This window comes from Homarus americanus, unplaced genomic scaffold (genome assembly GCF_018991925.1).
Source record: "Homarus americanus isolate GMGI-L3 unplaced genomic scaffold, GMGI_Hamer_2.0 scaffold11302, whole genome shotgun sequence".
NCBI classification, from domain to species: domain Eukaryota; kingdom Metazoa; phylum Arthropoda; class Malacostraca; order Decapoda; family Nephropidae; genus Homarus; species Homarus americanus.
The window spans coordinates 593,312-613,206 of NW_024736744.1; the positions used below are offsets into that span (position 1 = coordinate 593,312).

At 45.5% G+C, this 19,895-nt stretch overlaps 1 protein-coding gene across 1 annotated transcript; it reads right to left on the reverse strand.

Annotated features, from left to right (window-relative positions):
• Positions 1 to 302: 302 nt before the first annotated feature.
• Positions 303 to 5,438, reverse strand: LOC121872472 (facilitated trehalose transporter Tret1-like). The gene is made up of 3 exons (XM_042375262.1): positions 4,403 to 5,438; positions 1,302 to 1,868; positions 303 to 432 (listed from the first exon to the last, which is right to left on the reverse strand). The coding sequence occupies exons 1-3, from the start codon at positions 4,543 to 4,545 to the stop codon at positions 303 to 305; spliced, it is 840 nt and encodes a 279-aa protein (XP_042231196.1). The 5' UTR covers positions 4,546 to 5,438.
• Positions 5,439 to 19,895: the final 14,457 nt, after the last annotated feature.

The window sequence follows — 19,895 nt, forward strand, 5'->3', positions numbered from 1 at the left end:
CTAAATTATGACACTAATTACAACCAAGGCCTTTAACATACAAAATAATAATCAGTTGACTTTAAATACAGTGGAAATGTAACGGTGATTTGCTTACATTCTTGTGATTGATAACAATGCGATTGACCAGACTGGGCATCATTTATAACCAGACTGCTTCTGTCTTAATAATTCATACAGATCATTGATCAGACTGTATATATTGTAAGGGGTCAGACAGCCCGCTATATGCAATGTTATTGTCTTTATTAATAACCCTCCTACCAGCTGTCTCCTTTCACGAACAAGAGAGAGTAAGATATTCAAGGCTGCTGGCCTTCTGTTGGTGTCCAGTAAAAGGCAGCTTGGACAAGACTAGCCTGCATGGGGCTGTACAACTGTAGGCAGCAACATCTCTGCAGGCCGCCAGCAGAGGCATTGGCCACTTGCAGGCTGTGGGCAGAGAACAAGATAATTGAATTTGTTCTTTCTCCACTGTTAAATATGATCAGAAAATAAGTTAGGTCAGCCACAATATGAAAGGCCAGTATTAGTTCACTCCACAATGAAACATAAGAACAAATTTTTAGTAATACAGAATTTCAAGCAAGTAAAATGAAAGTTTTTTTTGGCAATGAAGTAAGAAACATATCTTTCCATTTCTGCAGACTGAAGGTAAATATTGATTCTCATCCCCTGCATTGCTGATAGAGTTATAATTAAGCGACCTGAATCAAGTACCAAATCCTAAAGCTAGACACAGTCACTGGTTGGGGACTGTGTCTGACGTGAGAGAAAAGTTTTAAACCACAACTGATGTGGGAGATCGTCATTCCAAACTAATCATTGCGGAGAAATTATCTTTAACAATACTGTAATTAAAACAACATGTTTAGGACCAGCACCGACCCGGTGACCTGATGACAGCAGGGAAGTATCAGGAGTCAAAATCCAAGGATGTGGCCCAGCGCCCAATACTGTCACATCACCAGAACACACATCGAAGGTAATTCCCCCACGCACGACGCTGACCCGGAGACATATGGATCTCGCGAGCCACATATATTGAAGAACTTTCTCTTATTCATGCTCTTCGTCACACCTGGCGACAACAGTAACCCAACCAGCATCACCTGCATATCATAGCTGGGGTTGACTTAGAGAAAGAAGTTCCAGAGCCAATTTATCTTGGCAGGCGCACCTCCCGAGTCAAACAGAAACACGATGCTGGCAAAAGCAGGAGTTGGCCAACGAGGCGTCAATGAGGAGCACCATACGGCAAGGTTCTATACGGTCCAACAGATAATATGGTTTGCCGTTACCTGCTATCAACAGCAAAGTTGAAGACATTGAAAGTGACAGTTTGACGCAAACCTTTGCGCCAGCAGTAAAATTGGTGTATTCTCACTGTGTTTATCTTCATGACCTGAACACCACTGAAGTTGTACATCATGAAGAGACCAAACATCACCAGGATATTCTTTATGACGTCCCGCTTGATCAGAGCTCCCCATCCTGATGTTCCATCTTCTCGCTGTCTCATCATCTTCAGAATTCTCAACTCTTCCTTAATATCCGCGTTGGAACCTGTGAGGCGGCGGAGGATGACGGTGGCTTCAGCTTCTCTGTTCTTTACGGTCAAGTAAGTGGGACTCTCAACAAGAAACACAGCTACAAGAAAGCAATGTAGTAGTGCGACTACAAAACTGACGAACACAACATAGTACCAACTCAACTTGATGCCCAAACCAACGATTGCGACACTACCCATATTCATCAGGACGATGGGTAGACCCATGGCTATGCCCCTGATGTTTGTGTCAACTATTTCTGATGCATATGTCTTCACAGCTACTATCAGCATACCGAATGTGATGCCTTCTAAGAATCTGAAATATAAAGCTTATTTTGAAGAAAAATAATTCTTTGAATGTCTTAAACCGTTCATTGTGGCTATATAAATACGAGGTCTACTCTTTGGTGTGGATAGTTATAGGGAATTATTGAATTATTTATTATGTAATAAAGTTGTACTCCACTTGTACACTTGAACCCATCTCTTCTATCTTGTTATGTGTGTATGTACATATGTTATGCTTCTTCTCATTGGGTTTTGTTTTGGGGGTTATATTATATTAGTAATCTTGATTGTTCCCTTCACTTACTAGAATATTCTTTTGTTCTCTTCCAGATGCTATACTACCCTTGGTCAGTTATATGAACAATGAAGCCTAGGTAAAGGTGGTCCCTCGGTTAACGAACTGTTCGATTAACGAAATTTCGGTTAACAAATTACCTCCCATAAGGCTCTTCAATTCGGTTAACGAGCAAAACTTTGATTAAGGAAATCCTTACGACAAACACATTTTGCTGTGAGGATCAGCTGATAGGCTAGTCTGCCAATTCAGTAATCTGTTCTTTGTTTACATTCGTTTCCAGTGGAGTAAATATCAAGAAAGTTGTGCTCTTTAATATTTTTGCACTTTTTATATTAAAATTATTAGTAATTTTAAAATTTTGTTAACATATTGATAATATATGCAGTACAGGGAACTAGTTCTTGTGCACCCATCAGCCGCTTGACTCACCCACCAGGCCTCAGTTTGGCTTTGCTTACAGTGGAGTGAACATCGATTTTATTGGTGTCTTGAATATATTTTCAATTTTACATTAAAATTATTGGTCAGTCTGAAATTTAGGTAACATCTTGATAATATATAGAGCAGTGCAGTGTTGATTTAAATATAATTATCTTGAATTACACCTAGTGAACTTAAAATTTTATTGGTGAAATTATTGCATCAAGCATGGGTCCCCTGAAAGGTGATTTCTCCTCCATCCCCACTTCCTTCTCTTCTCCCTTCTCTTCCACCCCCAATTCTAATTCCCATCAACATTATCAACCAGGAACCTTCTACATACACACCTTAAAGTAAGTGTACTTTACTGCATTTTTTTTTGCTTTGTATGTACTTTTCTGTGAGCTGGAACCAATTACTCAATATCCCATTGAAACATTGGATTCGGTTCACGAAATTTTCGGTTAACGAACGACTCTATGGGACGAATTGTGTTCATTAACCGAGGGACCACTTTATAATTAAAATATAAATAATTAGTCTATTCTTTTGTGATCAAGACGATGGAGGTCTCATGTTGATGAAGGTTCCCTCGTATTAGGTTTGGAACATCATGCTTTCTGGCGCTTATCAGACACACGATGGAATTGTATCTCCTCTTCTATGTACTGTCTCTTTAGGTACACTTAAAGGACGGTCACTTAAGCCGACCTCAACCACTGACTCCCTTTGTGCATAAATACTCTCAGAATAACTCAACACCAGGACTTAACTCACACCACAGTGTTGTTGTCCAGATTTCTGTTTTCTTTAGTAAAGTGATTAACAAAACTACGGCCATCCACAGTGAGAGACGTGATGCAATATTAGTACAGTACAGTAAAATGACTACATCCGTGAGGCACAACTCATCACTGATATCAAAAGAAAAAATTTGGAGAGTCATAATGCCTATGTGCCTAGTGCCAAGTATTACAAACCACGCCATCTATTGTGTCATGATCTAACTACCCAGCACTACCGAGCAACGCCATCTAGGGACGAAACCCGAGTATGACTAGTCACCACTCCGGGTTTCCTTTCTCTATATCCTGGTTGTTGCGTCACCTCCTCCAACTCTTCCTCATCAGCTCCGGATCGAGGAGAGTTCAGTTCACTCTGGGAAGTGACCATACTTGGATTACCTATCCTGGAAACCTACGGCACAGTGACTACCTACCATCTTCTTCAATACTCAGCCCTACTCGTCAGACACTTCAGCACCGCACTTGAGTATTTGTAACCCTATATTACCTCCCACCTCCACTTGCTTCAGATTGTTGTATGTTGTATAAATATGTATATACTGTTAAGCCAATGTTGCGTATGTTTAAGTTAAGTATGGTTAAGGGTAAATTATAGAAAGTTAGATAGTTTATTAAGGAATTTATTGTACTTTATTATACACAACAAAAACTCGCATCCTTTGTCTACCCTTTTATAGTCCGATTGTCTTTGTTTTTTAGTATTTTTATTGTTGTTGCCTGTTGGGATCTGGGTAGACTTTTAACTATATTCTAAACCAGTTTCTAAATCCCCAACTCGTAACACAAGGGTTAAGTTATAAGACTTTCAGGAGCAAGATTCTGTGATATTAAGAATAATCAAAGTTTGGTCATCAACTGTTTGGGAAGCCTGAGTCAGTGGCATGAGACACCAGAGGAGGAGAGAGAAGGTTTTCATAGAGCTGATAACGCAGCTAACATCTCACCTTGTGCCGCCTTGTGTCAATTCATAAATGTTTGAAGTTCAACTGGTTTTGTGGGCCAGTTTATTACCTGTAGATATAAGCGATCATCACTCACCTGCCAACCAGCAGCATGGGCGGGTTGAGGGCGAAGCCGACTAATATACTGCCGAGGGCACCGGGCAGCGCAGACACCAGTAGAGACCACCCCGCCAACAGGAACCCTGGCAGTGACCCCAGGAAGATCATGCTTCCTGACATGCAAAATATAGTTCAGAAAGCCTTCCACTTATCATGGGTACAAATAATGATTTGGTGACATTAATAACCACAAACTGGTTACAATTATAAAGAATCTTGAATCCATACCGAGACATTTTCCTGAATACCGCACCCTTCCAGTTTAATTTTCAACCTCTCATGAGGTACTGAATCTACTGTTTTGACAAAGCAAGTTATATAATTGTCAATATTGTCACCACGCCCCGTGATCTGTGTCCACATATCCAACACCCCCAGCAGCTGTGTCAAGCTGGAGCGTCTGGCCTTAAACCCGTTATAACACTGTTTCACAACTCTTAAAATACTCTATAGTACAGCACGTAACAATACTGGTCAAACTCCAGGGACTCTTGCTTATCACCATCATCATCTAGACCTTTAATAATTGTCTTTTATCCTCTATCACTATGTCCACTTCATCATTCTGTTATGCATGGCGTAATGAACAGTGGTGCATTGTGTTGGTCATAGTGAAATATTTTTTAGGCATGTTACCCTCAACTTATGTAAATAGAATATTGTTGTATAATTGTCTGTGAGCAGGGCTGGTACGTCACCATCATGGCTGTTCACGTCACCATCATGACTGTTCACGTCACCGTCATGGCTGTTAACTTCACCATCATGACTGTTCACGTCACCATCATGACTCTTCCCGTCACCATCATTATTTTACTCCAGAAAAGTTTTGGATTGTGATAATCGGCCTCTGTGTTTGTGATTAGCTTGTTCCATTTGTCGTTGTGTGATTGTTTGCATATTTCTTTCAGCTCTTCCTTTAGGTTTCTGAAAAGAGTTATTCTTTCTTGGTTCCATCCGTGTGTATTTGTATGTTCTAGTAAGTTATTCAGTCTTGTCTGGATTATCTTCTGTTCGTGTGTTAATTGTGCGTGGGGTAGTAGGGTGTGTCATAGGAGGGAAGATCAGCTAAAACTAATGGCCCATCACTTTTTTGGTAGATTTTAGTGTATATAAACAGAAAATAATTTCAGTTTCAATATTTTGCAACCTATTGCTAGGTAAATTTTAGCGTGAAATTTATCGAAAATCTAACGTACAGCTGCATTTGTGCATTACAATTAAATAGTGAACATTGCTTTCTGACTTCATTCTTTAACAACCCAACTAACAATATTTTTTTCTGTTTCAGATTCTGATGCATTTATAAGTTGATAATATTTGCGATGGCTGCTTGTGTCAGGACGAGGAACCAAAAATCCAGCCATCTCAGTCACTATCTTGGGTCTGGGAGAGAGCTCCTGAAGTCGGAGTTGCCTACATTGAGAGATGCTTTGAGATACGGTGTTTTAATCAGGCAAATCAGTGAAAAGAACCAAAGAACTTACACAAACAAAGACATTGCCAGTGATATGACCAAAGCTGTCTTGGCACAGTACACTCTAGCTAACGCTCAGTTCAAGCCTCCAGTCATAACAAGTCAGAAGAAGATTAGTGAGAGACTGCTAGCCAGTTGGGAAAAGGCAAGAGATATCTCTCTTGGGAGAGGAAAACTTGCAGTTAAGGACAGCTTTGCCAAGCAACTGGACCAGTTATTTGACATAATTACCTGCAAGTGCCCAATTGTTCTCTGTCCTGAGTTTGGATGCGATCGTGACTGTAAATCCGAGGCCCACATCTCCTGTATTTGCAAGCGTGAACTGAAGATTCCTGTGATCGAACTGGCATTTGTCAAAGCACAGAGAGAGAAGACTGGCAGTATAGGGGCTCTCATGATTTCTAGCCAAGATATTCCGGAGTCCAAGAGACAGGAGGCTGCCACAGAGAGACAGAAGAGGAGAAGAGTTGCCGAGGAAAAGAGACTTGAGAAGGTCCAGGGTGAGGTAAAAAAGGCCGATGATTGGAGTCAAGCTGATTCAGAGTTTAATGACTTCCCCATGGCTGATCCGAGTGCTGACCAGGAGAATGGTGACTTTGTCCCTAACCCAGAAAATAATGATCCCAAACCTTCCAGGCATAAGATTCGAAATAGGAAAGATATCCCGAGCATAGCTCTGGCCAGCATGCGACACCACACTGGTCTCAGAGAAACTGCAGAGATAGCAACAGCTGCCTGGATTGACGGTGGTTTGATAACACCTGATGATGTTCACCTGGTGATAGATCATAACAAAGTAAGGAGAGCTCAGGAGAAACTTGTCAGTAACCTAGAAGAGGAGTTTGATAAGGGATAAGAGAAAATGGAATCAATTGTTTGTTCTTTGATGGGAGAAGGGATGACACTAAAGTGTTCATGAAAGTTGGAGATTCTGACAAGTTGTTCCCTGCCATGGTGAAGGAGGAACACTACTCCTGCTGCAGTGAACCAGGAGGGAAGTATTTGTGGCATTTCACTCCAGAGAAAGATGACACCAGGAAACCAGCTGAGATAGTGGCAGATAACATTGTGAACTGGCTCAGAGAGAGGAACGTAGACCAGACCCTGCAGGCCATTGGAGGGGACAGCACCAACACGAACACAGGGTGGCAAGGGGGGGTCATACAGTGGATAGAGCGGAAGATTGGGAGGAAGCTGGTCTGGATTGTTTGTGACCTCCACACCAACGAGTTGCCACTCAGACATCTGATCCAGGAGCTGGATGGCAAGACTCTTTCAAACAACAGATGGTCTGGTCCTCTTGGCAAGATGCTGGACTCTGCCACTGAGTTAGAAATAAATCCGAGCTTTGAAAAATCACAGTTGGCCCTCCACTCGTTGAGCTTGCACATACTGTCATTGACGACCTGAGTACTGACCAGTACTATGGTTACATGATTTGCAGTGCCATCAAAACTGGGGTCATGCCTGATAGACTTGCTTACCTGCAGATAGGTCCAGTCTCACATTCTAGGTGGCTCACAACGGCTCTCAGGTTCTGCAGAATTTGGGTCGCTCATCATAAACTGAAAGGGAACCAGCTTCACAACCTGAGACTTATTGTCCAATTCATCGTGAGTGTCTACTTGCCAAATTGGTTCAACACCAAGGTCAAGTCATCCGTTCTCCGAAGGTCCGAGGCATGTTCTCTTCCAGCTTGAGCTCCTGAGGAGTCAGCCAAGGAAGGTTGTTCAGATTGTGGAGCAGACTGTGAGGAGATCTTCCTGGTATGCTCATCCCGAGGCAGTTCTGCAGACAATGCTCTGCAGTAAGGATGAGGAGGAGAGAAGAGTGGCAGTCAAAAAGATCTTGGATATGAGACTTATGAGAGGATCTGGGCATGACGAATCAGTTGGTGACGATTCCTTCAGGGTCAGGAAGACTCCTGAAGTCAATCTAGGTGCCAAGACCCTCACTGATCTCATAGATCTGGATAACATCCAGGCTGGCAGTGAGCCCCCTCTTACTTGCAGCCTCACCAATGTTCAAGTCAGAGCTTTCCTGGACAACCCCATGCATGCCCCTGCCTGGCCCTCGCACACCCAGAGTACAGAGCGTTGTGTACAGCAAGTGAGCGAGGCCAGCAGTCACGTGTACAGCCAGGAGAGGAGGGAAGGCTACATCCGAGCTCAGGTGGTCAGCAGGAAGGTGATGAGTAGAAACAGAAGCAAGAAAGACATGTTCTCTATGGTGTGCAGCAACACCGGGTCGTAGTAGTAAAACCGGTTTTTGTATTTGATGATTTTGTTTTCTAAAGGAATATTAAATTTAATAAATGTGTCAAGATCATTCGTTTCACTATTCTGGATCATTTTCATCCTAATAAATTAACCTGATACATTTACTTTACTTTAAATAAGCTATTTAGTGGTGTTGGTAAAAGGGTGGGAATACTGAATTTTCATAAGATTTCAAGTTAAATTTACCTAGCAAAAAATGAAAACTTTTCAAATCTGAAGATATCACATGATTCTGCACATAGAACTACATCATTAATACCATGGGCCGATTTTTCAAACTCAAAAAAAAAATTCGCCTCCGTATGACACACCCTAGTGGGGTAGTGTACGGTAAGTTGTTTTAGGGGTGTTGCTTTCCATGGCTGTGGTGACATTAGTGTACCATGTTTCCAGGGCTATGTCAATGTCTGCTGTGTTTTTGTTGTGTAGATATATTTGTTCGTTTGTGTCGAGTTCTGACTTAAAACCCTCCCAGTTTGCTCTGTTGAAAGAGAATCTAGGGATGGAGGGGATTTGTATTGGTGATATTGATAGAGTGATGATTGTTTGGTGCTTATTCTTCCTCCACGTATTAGTGTTTCAACGAGTCCCTCTTCCACCCTGTTGTCTTCGTATGTGTATTTGGTTGTTCCTTCTTGAATGTCTTTTAACTGTCTTTCTTTCATTTGTTACTGGGAGTTGACTGAGTAAAGCCTGTTTCCTATGCTTTCTCCGGCGTCGGTTGGCCGTTGACCAGTGGGGTTCTCTCTACGTGGTCTTGCTGGTGTTGACTTCGCTGATTGGTCAGTTGTGTTCTCTAGGGTCTCGTAGTGTGTTGTGTTAGTTGGGAATGGGTTGTATCCATTGCAGTCTCTTCTCCTGTGCAATCTTCTTGCTGTGTTATTTTATTTTCCTTTTCTTTGCTGGTGATTCCTAGACTGTTTTCGGTTATTATTTTGAAAATGTCTGCTGATGGGGCATCGTCGGGGAAGTTTACCTGTGGTAGGTTGTTCGCTGCAAACATTTCTCTGACAGTTCTTCCGAATGTTCCCGGTTTAGCCACGTTGTATATGTGGGCATGTATCAGTGTGGCTAATATGGTGAAGGGTAGACCTTCACTTAGCTTCAGGTAAGTGTTTTCTGCGTTGGCTTTATCTTTTGTTTTTTCTAACACTTTAGAGGTGGTGTCTTGCAACTTTGTTACGGATATTGCAGCATAGGTTTTGTTTGGGTCAGTTTCTTTGTTTGTTCGATTTTTCCTTTTCCTCCATGTCTTTAATGGTGTCCTTCATTACTGGGCATCGTGCTGCCAGAGTGCGGTGAGGTCCTTTGCAGTTCAGACATTTATAATTTTCTTTGTCGTTACACTCCCTGAATGTGTGCCCTTCAGCTCCACATTCCGAGCAGTACTTTGTCTTTATTAGGGCACTTGGCTGATACATGGTTATATTTATAACATATCCAGCAAAGTGTTACAGGATACAAATTTTCTTTTTCGATTTGGTCTTTTGAAAGGTGGTAATGGGAGATGCAAATGCCATTTTTTAGTGCCCTCTGGGCCATGGCGATTTCTATGAATCTCACTTTCATCATCGTTGGAGTCCTGGGAAGCAGTACCACCTCTTCCACTTTAGCCCATGTGTTTTTCTGTTCTATTTCTTGTGATATTTCAATTGGTGATTTGTTGGTAATGGTCTTATCCAATCTCTTGATAACAATTGATTTCTTAGCTCTAAGCTGTGGTGGGATAGCTATTTCGAAGTCATCTCTTTTTAGTGTATCGATTGATTCAGTCGATAACATGAGATCGACATCCTTTTCTTCTACGCAAAGAACTATGAAGGAGTCCTTTTGCTTCTATTAGTGCGGCGAATTTGATTCCTAGCCGTGCGCATAGAATTGTGCCGAGTTCCTCTTTTCTTTTTTCGGATACTCCTCACGAAGGGAGCGCACCCGAATCCTGTTACCCGTAGTCCTGGTCCCGGCTGCGTCGTTCTCGTTTTCATCCGTCCGGAGAGTTGTGTTTGTATGTATGTGAGTGTATGTGTGTGTGTGTGTGTGTGTGTGTGTGTGTGTGTGTGTGTGTGTGTGTCTCCCGGTGGCCCCATAAGGCGAACCTACTATCCTAGTGCTAAAGCTGCTCGCGTATGTGAGGCGCGAGCCTAGTGTACCTAATTGGAGGGAGGGGAGGATGAGGGATAGCGACCCCCTCCCTGGGTGGACCCGCACGATCACGGTTACCCAGGAAGGCTTGGCAGTGGTATTGGCTCCGGCCCCCTTTCCTTTTCACAAACTCCTGGAAGGGAGGTGAAAACTTACAGGGGGGACCTGAGGACGAATACACCTCTGAGGGTGCAGGTCCCCAGGCCAGAGCGAAAAGAGGAAAGACTGAGCGGGAGGGAAAGACCCCAAACCACGTCAGGACCGACAGCAGCCCTCCAGCAGGGGTGTGGGTCACTCACACTACCCGTGGGGAGTTCTGCTGTCTCTGGCAGTCCAGAGCGCTAGCGGGGGATGTCTTGTTTCGCTGTGCCCTAGTAGGGGCGATCAAGCTTGGAGTGGTGGTCTAATGCCATAACAGGCGGGTCGCCGTCGACAGGCTTCCAGTGGTGGTCGGTTACCAATGATGTTACAGCTACTGGGTCAGAGACAAAGGCTGGCTGGCGAATGATAGTGACTGGCAGCGCGCTGTCTAGCAAGGAAAGATATAGTAAAATAAAGGAGGGAAATTGATAAGGAAAGAGCACAGGAAAAGCAAAACAGGACCTACTCGGCTGTAACCAAATTAACAAAGGAAACAACTAAAGTCCTTGAAAAGGTAGCCTCACAACCCCCAGCTCAACAACCTATGGTGTTCAACCTGGGAAGTCAACTGTCGGTTAAAATCATGACGGCAATAATACACGCCCACCTCTTGAATATTGCCAAACCAGGATGTTTTGCTAAAAGGGTAAGGGAAATGTTTGCGGCAAATAACCTCCCAGACATGGAATTCCCCAACGACGTCCCCTCATCAGAAATCTTCAACCTGATCTACAAACCAGCGGAAACCACCAGTCAGGCGCATGCCACCCAATCACAGGCCACTTCCGACATACCCCCCCCCCAACCAGAAAGTAGTGAAGAGTGGATGGAAAAGACGAAGAGGAGCAGGAATCCATTTTACAACATGAACCTGTTATACAACCTGAACAAGCGAGCATATATAGCACCCCTAAAAAGAACAAAATGGGAAAAGTGGCTCCACCACCGTCACCAAGAAAGATTACTGAGAATCAGGACCTCGGTGAGGAAACCGGTATTAGGTTTTACACCTGCTCAGCCCCCCAAATACTCTCAACCGAGAGACTACTGGCGGAGATAAGGGAAGTAAGAGTAAAATACACATATACAGATAAGAATCTGGAAGATCACCACATAGAAACATTAATAAAGAGAGGAAGAATCCTGACCAAATATAATAGAATAGAAAAGGTGGAGCAATCCAAATACAGAAAAATTCGCCTCGGCCTGCACACGGAGAGGAGGTCTTCAGGAGAACACCGATCATCTAAAATAACCCAAACAAGCTCGAGACATCACCATTCATAATCAACAGACTTAAAATAATTCAACATAATGTACTGACCTGGACCACACCAAGAGCTCACGAATTATACAACATATATCGTACCCTAGACCCAGACGTCATCATATTAAATTCTCACGTCAAGGGTAATTCAAATAAAATCAAGATATTCAATTACACAGTATACCAAAAAACCCAGCCAAAATCCGTTACAAGATGGAGTAGCCATGGCAATTAAAAGAAGTATAAAGCATAAAATCCAGGATACATTTCAAGAAAACTTTCTGGCAATTGAAATTAACAGCACCACGGGTCCAATCATAATCGGCACCTGTTACCTCCCTCCAAGAAGACCAATCTTTCCAATAGCAGACATGCTCAGATTGATGAGGAGGAACATACCTGCCTACTTTCTGGGTGATCTCAACGCTAGACGCCGCACACTAGGACACCACACCAACAACGCAGTAGGCCAGGTGCTGAACACACTAGTGAGCCACGGCAACGTAGTACACCTCGGACCGGAATTCCCCACGTACATTAGAGCAGTCGGGAGACCGGTGGTAGAAGCGGTACCGTTCTTGCCTCGCAAGCGAGATGTCACGGGTTCGATTCCCGGGCCGGTGGAAGTTGTTTGGACTTACTTCCTAGCTCCCATTAGTCCATGTTCACCAAGCAGTAAAGTAGGTACCTGTTGTAAGTCGAAAGTTGCGAATTCGTATTCAGGGAGTTGTTGGAGCTTCCAATAACTTGATGACATAAACCACTGACTCTTCAGGCTTCTACACCCTTGACTCTTCAGGCTTCTACGCCCTTAACTCATGAGACATAAAGGCAAGCATGAACTTAGCATGCTTCCCTGTTGGGCGCTGTAAACGCTTCTGCGCTTCACCTTACACAAGGATGTAGCGGGATGCCCAATAAAAAAAAAAATTAATTAGAGCAGGCCACACAGTATACCCAGACATCGTTGCAACAAATCAACACTACCACTTAAACATACTACTCGACCCGGCCCAATAGTGATCATCTCCCTATCATAGCTACACTCTCCACAGCCCCAATACATATCCCTGCCAGGCGAAGATTCAATTATAACCGAGCTAACTGGGAAAACTTCAAACAAGAATTAAACAACCCGCAACCCATACAATTACACAACAGGCACACTTCTCTAATAGACCAATCACTGGACACATAGTACGAGCACGTCAGCCAGGCCATGGAACACAACATACCCAAGACCACTCACCGAACATTACCACACCCTCAATACTCACACCCATCAAGAATCATACAGACATAATTTAGCAACCTAATTAAACTAAACACACAACAAGAATGGACACCAGAACACAGAAGGATATACAACATAATACACGAACAACTAAAAAACATTTCAAAAGAAGCATGCAACAGGAACTGGCAGAAGCTGATTTTATAAACGGAAGAAAACTCCCATAAACCGAACCAGTTCTGGCAGAAAATAAAGCACTTAATGGGAACCTCCAGCAACGAGTCTAACTATATAGTAAACAGTAATCAAGTCAAATTAACAGATCCAACCGAACAAGAACCGGAATTTAGATCTTTCTGGAGTAAGATCTTTCAAATAACCAACGAAGAAAACTTAAACTTTTGCATGACCACAGAGAGGGAAGTATCCAACCATATGTCGCAAATAACCCACATCTGGCAACCGAGCCCCACGATCGACCTGAATACACTGGATGACATGTCCCCACTAATCAAACCAATCACAGTGGACGAAATAGTAAGAACAATCAATAGCTTTAAGAACAAGGCTCCTGGAGTCAGTATAATAAATAAACTCATTTTACAGCAATTACCAAACAACATGGTACTTCTACTAAGAAATATATTCAATGCATCCATAACTTCAGGCCACTACCCAAAGAAATTTAAGACAGCAATTATCAGACTGATACCAAAACCAGGAAAGCCCCCACAGCAGTAGAAAACTACAGACCAATCTCTCCTTTAAAAACTCCGGGAAAAATCTTAGAAAAAATAATTAGCCACCGATTAAGAACACACCTGGAACTAGACTACAAATACAACCCTAGACAACACGGCTTTAGGAAACACAGAGGAACAAACACAGCCATAGCCCTTATATACGAAAGTATAGCAAACGCAATGTATAATAAAGAACAGTGCAACGTAGTTTTAAGGGATGTGGCAAAAGCGTTCGATAAGGTCTGGCACTTGGGACTTAAATATAAAATAACCAATCAAGAACTCCCTTACAACTTCACCTCTCTTCTTTGTAATTTCTTAGACCCTAGAGAAGCACACATTATAATAGGCAATCACACAGGCCCAAGCTTCACACTTTATAGTGGAGTACCACAAGGAAGTAACTTATCCCCAACTCTTTACACAATCTACACTTCAGACATGCCGCCACCAAGTCACCGTGAATACATTGCATATGCTGATGTCACCCAGATCATCCACCATCCAGGCAAGGCCAAACAGATGATTGCATTAAAAACAGCTCGCGCCATAATACAAATCAATAATTACGAGAAGAAATGGAAAATAAAAACTAATACACAGAAACTGAAAATCATACATATTTCAAGGATAAACCCAGCACCAATCACAGTAAACAACGAAGAAATACAATACTCAAACGAAGGAAAAATACTGGGGCTAACAATAACAAGAACCGGAATAAATAAACACATAACAGAACGTAATAGACTAGCCCAAATACAGCCTCCATCTTGAATACCCGCCAATACCATTAAACACGATCAGCCGTGCCAACCAATTAAAACTCCAGGCAACACAAAACAAAGCCATCCGCAGAGCCTCCGAACAACGTCCCCCATACACAACCAAAATAAAAGAGCTTCACGAAAAATACAAAATTTTGCCATTAAACATAAGAACATACAGACAAGCACAGGGAGTATGGTACAAGTCATGAAAGAAGAAATATATACTCAACTAAAAACAGAGGACACCACAAGATCACACTACTGGTGGCCTAAAAGCCTTCTCTATAACCCTCAACTGTACAGTAAACACATCCTTATCTACACCTCCTTTTGACCAACACTACCAAGCACCCTAGAACCAGACCCATTATACACCACACCATAAATAACTTCTTGACGCCATTCACACCTTATTATAGACCATAATATTAAAAATAAAAGATGAGAGTATTCTACTAGTAACACAAGGACCTAGTAGACCTCTCCAACTAACACAGTAACAAACATCTCCTTGCTAGATAGCTTTTACTGTACCATCTGTATGTGTATTATGTATGTTGTATGTATACCATGTATGTACCCTACTTATATGCATTACTTCTCTAGTCAGTAGTGTGTGGCAATGCCCCTGTTTCATGTCACCACACGCTTAGATAATGTGCGTGGCGACATCTGGAAGCTGCTAATGTACCACTTACCACATGTCGCCTGAGAGGTCAGAGAGAGGTCAGTTGACCCATATAGGAGTGTAAGGACTACCTGTGCTGTAAGCGCACCCTTGTATGTTTCCGTTGAATAGAACCTACAGCACTCTACAGGTGTTTATGTTCGCTCCTGTAGTTAGAACTAAGTACCCCGAACATCTCCACCATCAAAACCGTTTTATCGGAAATTATGTATAAAGATAAGAAATTACCATTGCAATAAATAAATTTGCCAACTAGACATAATCCTGACAGCTCTGTCCTCTTGTTCTACCTTAATACTGTACAACCCATGTTGTACTGCTTCCTCATTATATTTGTTTTTCAATTCCACTGTAATTTATGTATATACTTATAATAAAAATAAATAAAAAGTAAATAAACAATAATAATAAATAAATAAGATAAATAAATATTGAAGTGATAACCGTGGTAACATGTTCTTATTACCACCATGCTATGTGTACTATTCCAGATGATACTAAATGTTACATAATACTTCCTTGATATAAATGTACAGTATATATCAGGTACCTATATAAGTGCTGCGTTTCTCCTTTTCTTTTCTTTTTAATTTATACCATGGTAGTTAACTTTTTAACTCTTCAACCTGGTTTTCTCTTAATTTCTTACTTCATTTATTTTCTCCAGTAGTTTTGTCTAGTTACTTCATTTCATGTAGTTACTCCATAACCTCTGACCTTTGGTAGCGTGGCTCGAGGGTTATGACACGAGGTGCATAGTAATTCTGGTATCAAGCAATAGGAAGGAATGACGGCAAAATACTGCAGGTAAATGATACTCCTAGCATACTGTGAGAGGTTGGAGTTATAGACCACGTTCTTTGAAGACTTTATTCTAACAGCGTCAGCTGGAGACTGGCAACCGGGCGCTGCCAAAGACAAGCCCCCATCTCAACATGGGAAAACATATCGTACGATGGTACAATCTTACATCTCCCCCCCAAGTTAAAAGGAAATGACAATGCACATTTGAACTAACAAAAGGAAAACAATGCATTCATAAAACAACAATAATGCAGGAAAAACGAGTCAAACAAAGGAAAAAAACAGAAAAAAAAAACCCTCTAAACTGATTTTACATCACATACACTACACCACGTAGTCCGTTAACCAGCCCGGAGGCCTACGGCCTCTCCTGGGCCTGGCCGCGCTCGACTGGGGAGGGGCCGTGGGTGCGGAGGAGGGCGCGGGTATGGAGGGCACAGCAGAAGGGGGCCCAGGAGGCACAGCTTGGTGCACCACCGGAGTAGTAGGCACAGGTGTGGAGCCGTTTCGCAGGTGGCGTCTGTTGCGGATGGACACCCTGCCACTGCCACTCAACCTGACGGCATGCTGCCTGTGAGGGCGGGCTTCCACCACTATGCCTGTCCTGTCCCAGAGCTTGGTAGCTGCGTCCTGCACACGCACCTGCGTGCCCACGACTAGGGGAGCCAGCTGGCGGGACACCTCCCTCCGCGACAGAAGGACCCCATCCTGTGTTTCGGCCAAGCGCACCTCCCTCATACGAAGTGCCCGCCGCCAGTGCTGGTCCACCTTATAGTGCTGTCTGGCCACGGGAACGCCGTCACGGAGCTGGCGGCCGGTGGCAAGTTGGGCGGGCGACTTGTTCACCCCCCGCAGAGGCGTGTTCAGGTACTGGAGGAGGGCCTGGGATGTCCTATCGCAGTCCAGGCTACCCCCGGGCCCAGTGTTATCCCTGAGGATCCTCTTGGCAGCCTTGACCCCAGCCTCTGCCCTGCCGTTGGATTGGGGGAAGTGGGCCGACGAGAGGCGCACCTCGGCCCCCATGACTTGAGGAAATCTGTCATCTCAAGGCTGGCAAGGTTGGTACCTCCATCCGTGGAGATCTGCTCAGGTACCCCCCACCTCGTGAAGTAGGCCCGCAGACTGGCGATGATTTTTCCAGAGGTGGCCTCGTTGGGGAAGTGGGCGATCTCCAGCCAACCTGTCAGTCGGTCAGCATATGCTAGGTACGTGCGGCCCTGCAGGTGGAACAAATCGGCTACCACTTGTTGAAAGGGATAGTCTGGCGCTGGGGTCAGAACCAACGACTCCGGAGGCTGGGAAGGGGCGTGGGTCTCGCAAGCAGCACACCGGGACCGATGATACTGCAGGTCACCCTCCATGCCAGGCCAATAGACAGACTGCCTGGCCCGCCTGAGCATTGAGTCGAGGCCCTGGTGCCCCACATGCAGGTTAACGGCGACCCGGTGGCGGAGGGAGTCGGGGATGACAAGGCGCACGCAGCCCTGGTCAAAGGTGTAGGTGACCAAACCCCTGACCACAGCCAACCTGTCCCTCACCGAGAAGTACGGGCGCAGACAAGCCACCTCTTGTGACTTGTGGGGGTGCCAGTCGCCCGCCAGCACCCTCGACACTAGAATCTGGTACACTGGGTCGTCCGCAGCCGCTTTGCATACTGTGTCTTCGTCAATAGTGATGCACCCATCCTGATCCAGTGCTGCGATTGTGACTGCACACACTGCAGCGCACAGGTCCTCCTCTTGGTCCACGTCCTCCGCATCAGGCGCCGCCCTGAGGGAGGGGAAGCGGGATAGGGCGTCAGCTGCACAGTTCCGCTTCCCTGGCAAGTATTTGACCGTGAATCGGTACTGCAGGGTCTTCTCCTTGAGCCTGAACAGGCGCGGATTCGCCACATCCGTGAAGGCTCTGTCCCCTAGCAAGCCAACTAAGGGGCGGTGGTCCGTCACCAGAATGAGGTTCGGGCAGCCAAGGAGGAACAGCCTGGCCTTGCGCAGGCACCACACCACAGCCAGGGCCTCCCCTTCTACTGCAGCATAACCGGCCTCGGCCGTGCTCAGATGTCGGCTACCACACAGAGCCAACCGCCACCCTCCTCTGCAGCAGAAGGGCGTCTCTGGAGAGGCACAGGCACAGTATTGTTGCAGTACGACGAAGCCGATGCCCTCCCTGCTCCAATCAGTGACAGCTGCCGTAGGCCTGGATTTGTCGTAGTACACCAAGCCGTCTCTGGCCAACTGACAGATGGTGTCCTGGGCCTGGCGAAACTTGAGCCGCAGCTGGTCGTCCCAATACACCTGCTTGCCCACTGGCTTCTTGAGGAGCTCACGGAAGGGCTCCATCACCGGTGCAGTGGCAAGGAAGGGAGCCAACTGATTAACCAGGCCATGCCAGGACCTGATGTCAGTGATTGATGGCTGATCCGGCATGGGGAAGTCCTTGATGGCTGACAGACGTTGGGCAGTGGGCTGGCACAGGTCCCACCCCAGGAGGAAACCCACAAACTCAGCTTCTCTCCTGCAGAACAAGAACTTTTCTGGTTTCAGCGTGATACCTGAGCGAGCGCAGGTCTCCAGAAAATCGTAAGTGTGCCAGAACGCCCCCTTCACACTGGAGTCATAGAGGAGAGTGTCATCCACGCACTTGTACTTGCGGGGCACATCCTGAATAGCGTCGTCAAACCTCTTGGTGTAAGCATCTGACGCTGAGCAATGTCCCATGGGCGTCCTGCAGTATCGAAAACGTCCCCACGGCGTGATGAATGTGGTCAGGCGTCTACTCTCCTCCTCCAACTCCACTTGATGAAATCCCCAAAAGGCGTCGGCGACGGTTTTGAACGAGTGCACTGGCACCCCAGACACCATGTCGAATGGTGCGGGTGTGTGGTGCGTCTCCCTCAGACAGCTTGCATTGAGGCGTTGGAAGTCCACAGTGCGCCTGGGCTGACCGTTTTTCTTGGCCACCACGACCATCCTGGCGCACCACTCCGTAGCCTCACCAGCAGGCACTGGCTGGATGACGCCTCTCCTGACGTCCTCCTCCAACTGGGCCTTCACCTCCGCTTCCCAGTGTTTCGGAACGGGAGCGGGTGTGTGCCGGGCGTCAGGTGGATACGGTGAGGGGGACCAGTCATGACTGGCAGTGGGGACCTGCTGGTGTTGAATGCGGTAGACGAAAAGTGCGTGAGTAGCCATGCCTCCAGCCTGGCCACATTCTCCTCCAAAGGAGGCAAGGGTATCTCAACTGGCCTCGGCGGGAAACGGCTGCTCTCAGGTAAACGGTTCGGAGGTAGATCGTCGGCAGTGTGCCACTCCCCTCCATCGCTCACGGCAGCCACAGCACGTCTATGGAGCGGGAAGTCGACAGGCACCAAGTTGAGGCACTTGCAGGCCTCCAATGACAGATAGAGGGCCTTGGCTGTCTGCACGAAGTAGACCTCCTGGACGGTGGACCCCCCGTCCACACCGAGGCGGCAGGGGGCGGACCCCAGACACTTGAGCTGTTTGTTCTCCACGTCCCTTAGGCCATTACGGGCCCGAAGTTGCCCCGGACACAAACCGATGTCCCGGAGCAGGGATGCGCCTGCCACACACACCATAGCACCCGTGTCAGCTACAGCCAGCGCAGGGGTGGCGGGGGAATTGCCCCCGGCCTGGGACACGAACACTTGTAACCTGGGGTGGCGGGATAGCCGGGCTGTTGCCACTGTAACAGCGCCTGACACATCCACAGGAGCACTTAGGGCTGACTTACTCCTACAACACCTTTTGAAGTGACCAACCTTACAGCAATTGCGACATGTAGCCCCACTTGCAGGGCAGTTACTTTTACCAGAGGCATGTGACACGCCGCAGTTACCACAGTGCACGCGACTGGGGTGTCGAGGTCGGGCGGCAGCTACCTCAGACTCACCGGTGACGTCATCACC

Excerpts from the sequence above, each read along its gene's own strand:
- LOC121872472 (XM_042375262.1), bottom strand. The coding sequence starts at position 4,545 with ATGTCAGGAAGCATGATCTTCCTGGGGTCACTGCCAGGGTTCCTGTTG. Across the intron at positions 1,869-4,402 it reads CCCATGCTGCTGGTTGGCAG|ATTCTTAGAAGGCATCACAT; the intron begins GTGAGTGATGAT and ends TTTATATTTCAG. Across the intron at positions 433-1,301 it reads AACTTTGCTGTTGATAGCAG|CCTGCAAGTGGCCAATGCCT; the intron begins GTAACGGCAAAC and ends CTCTGCCCACAG.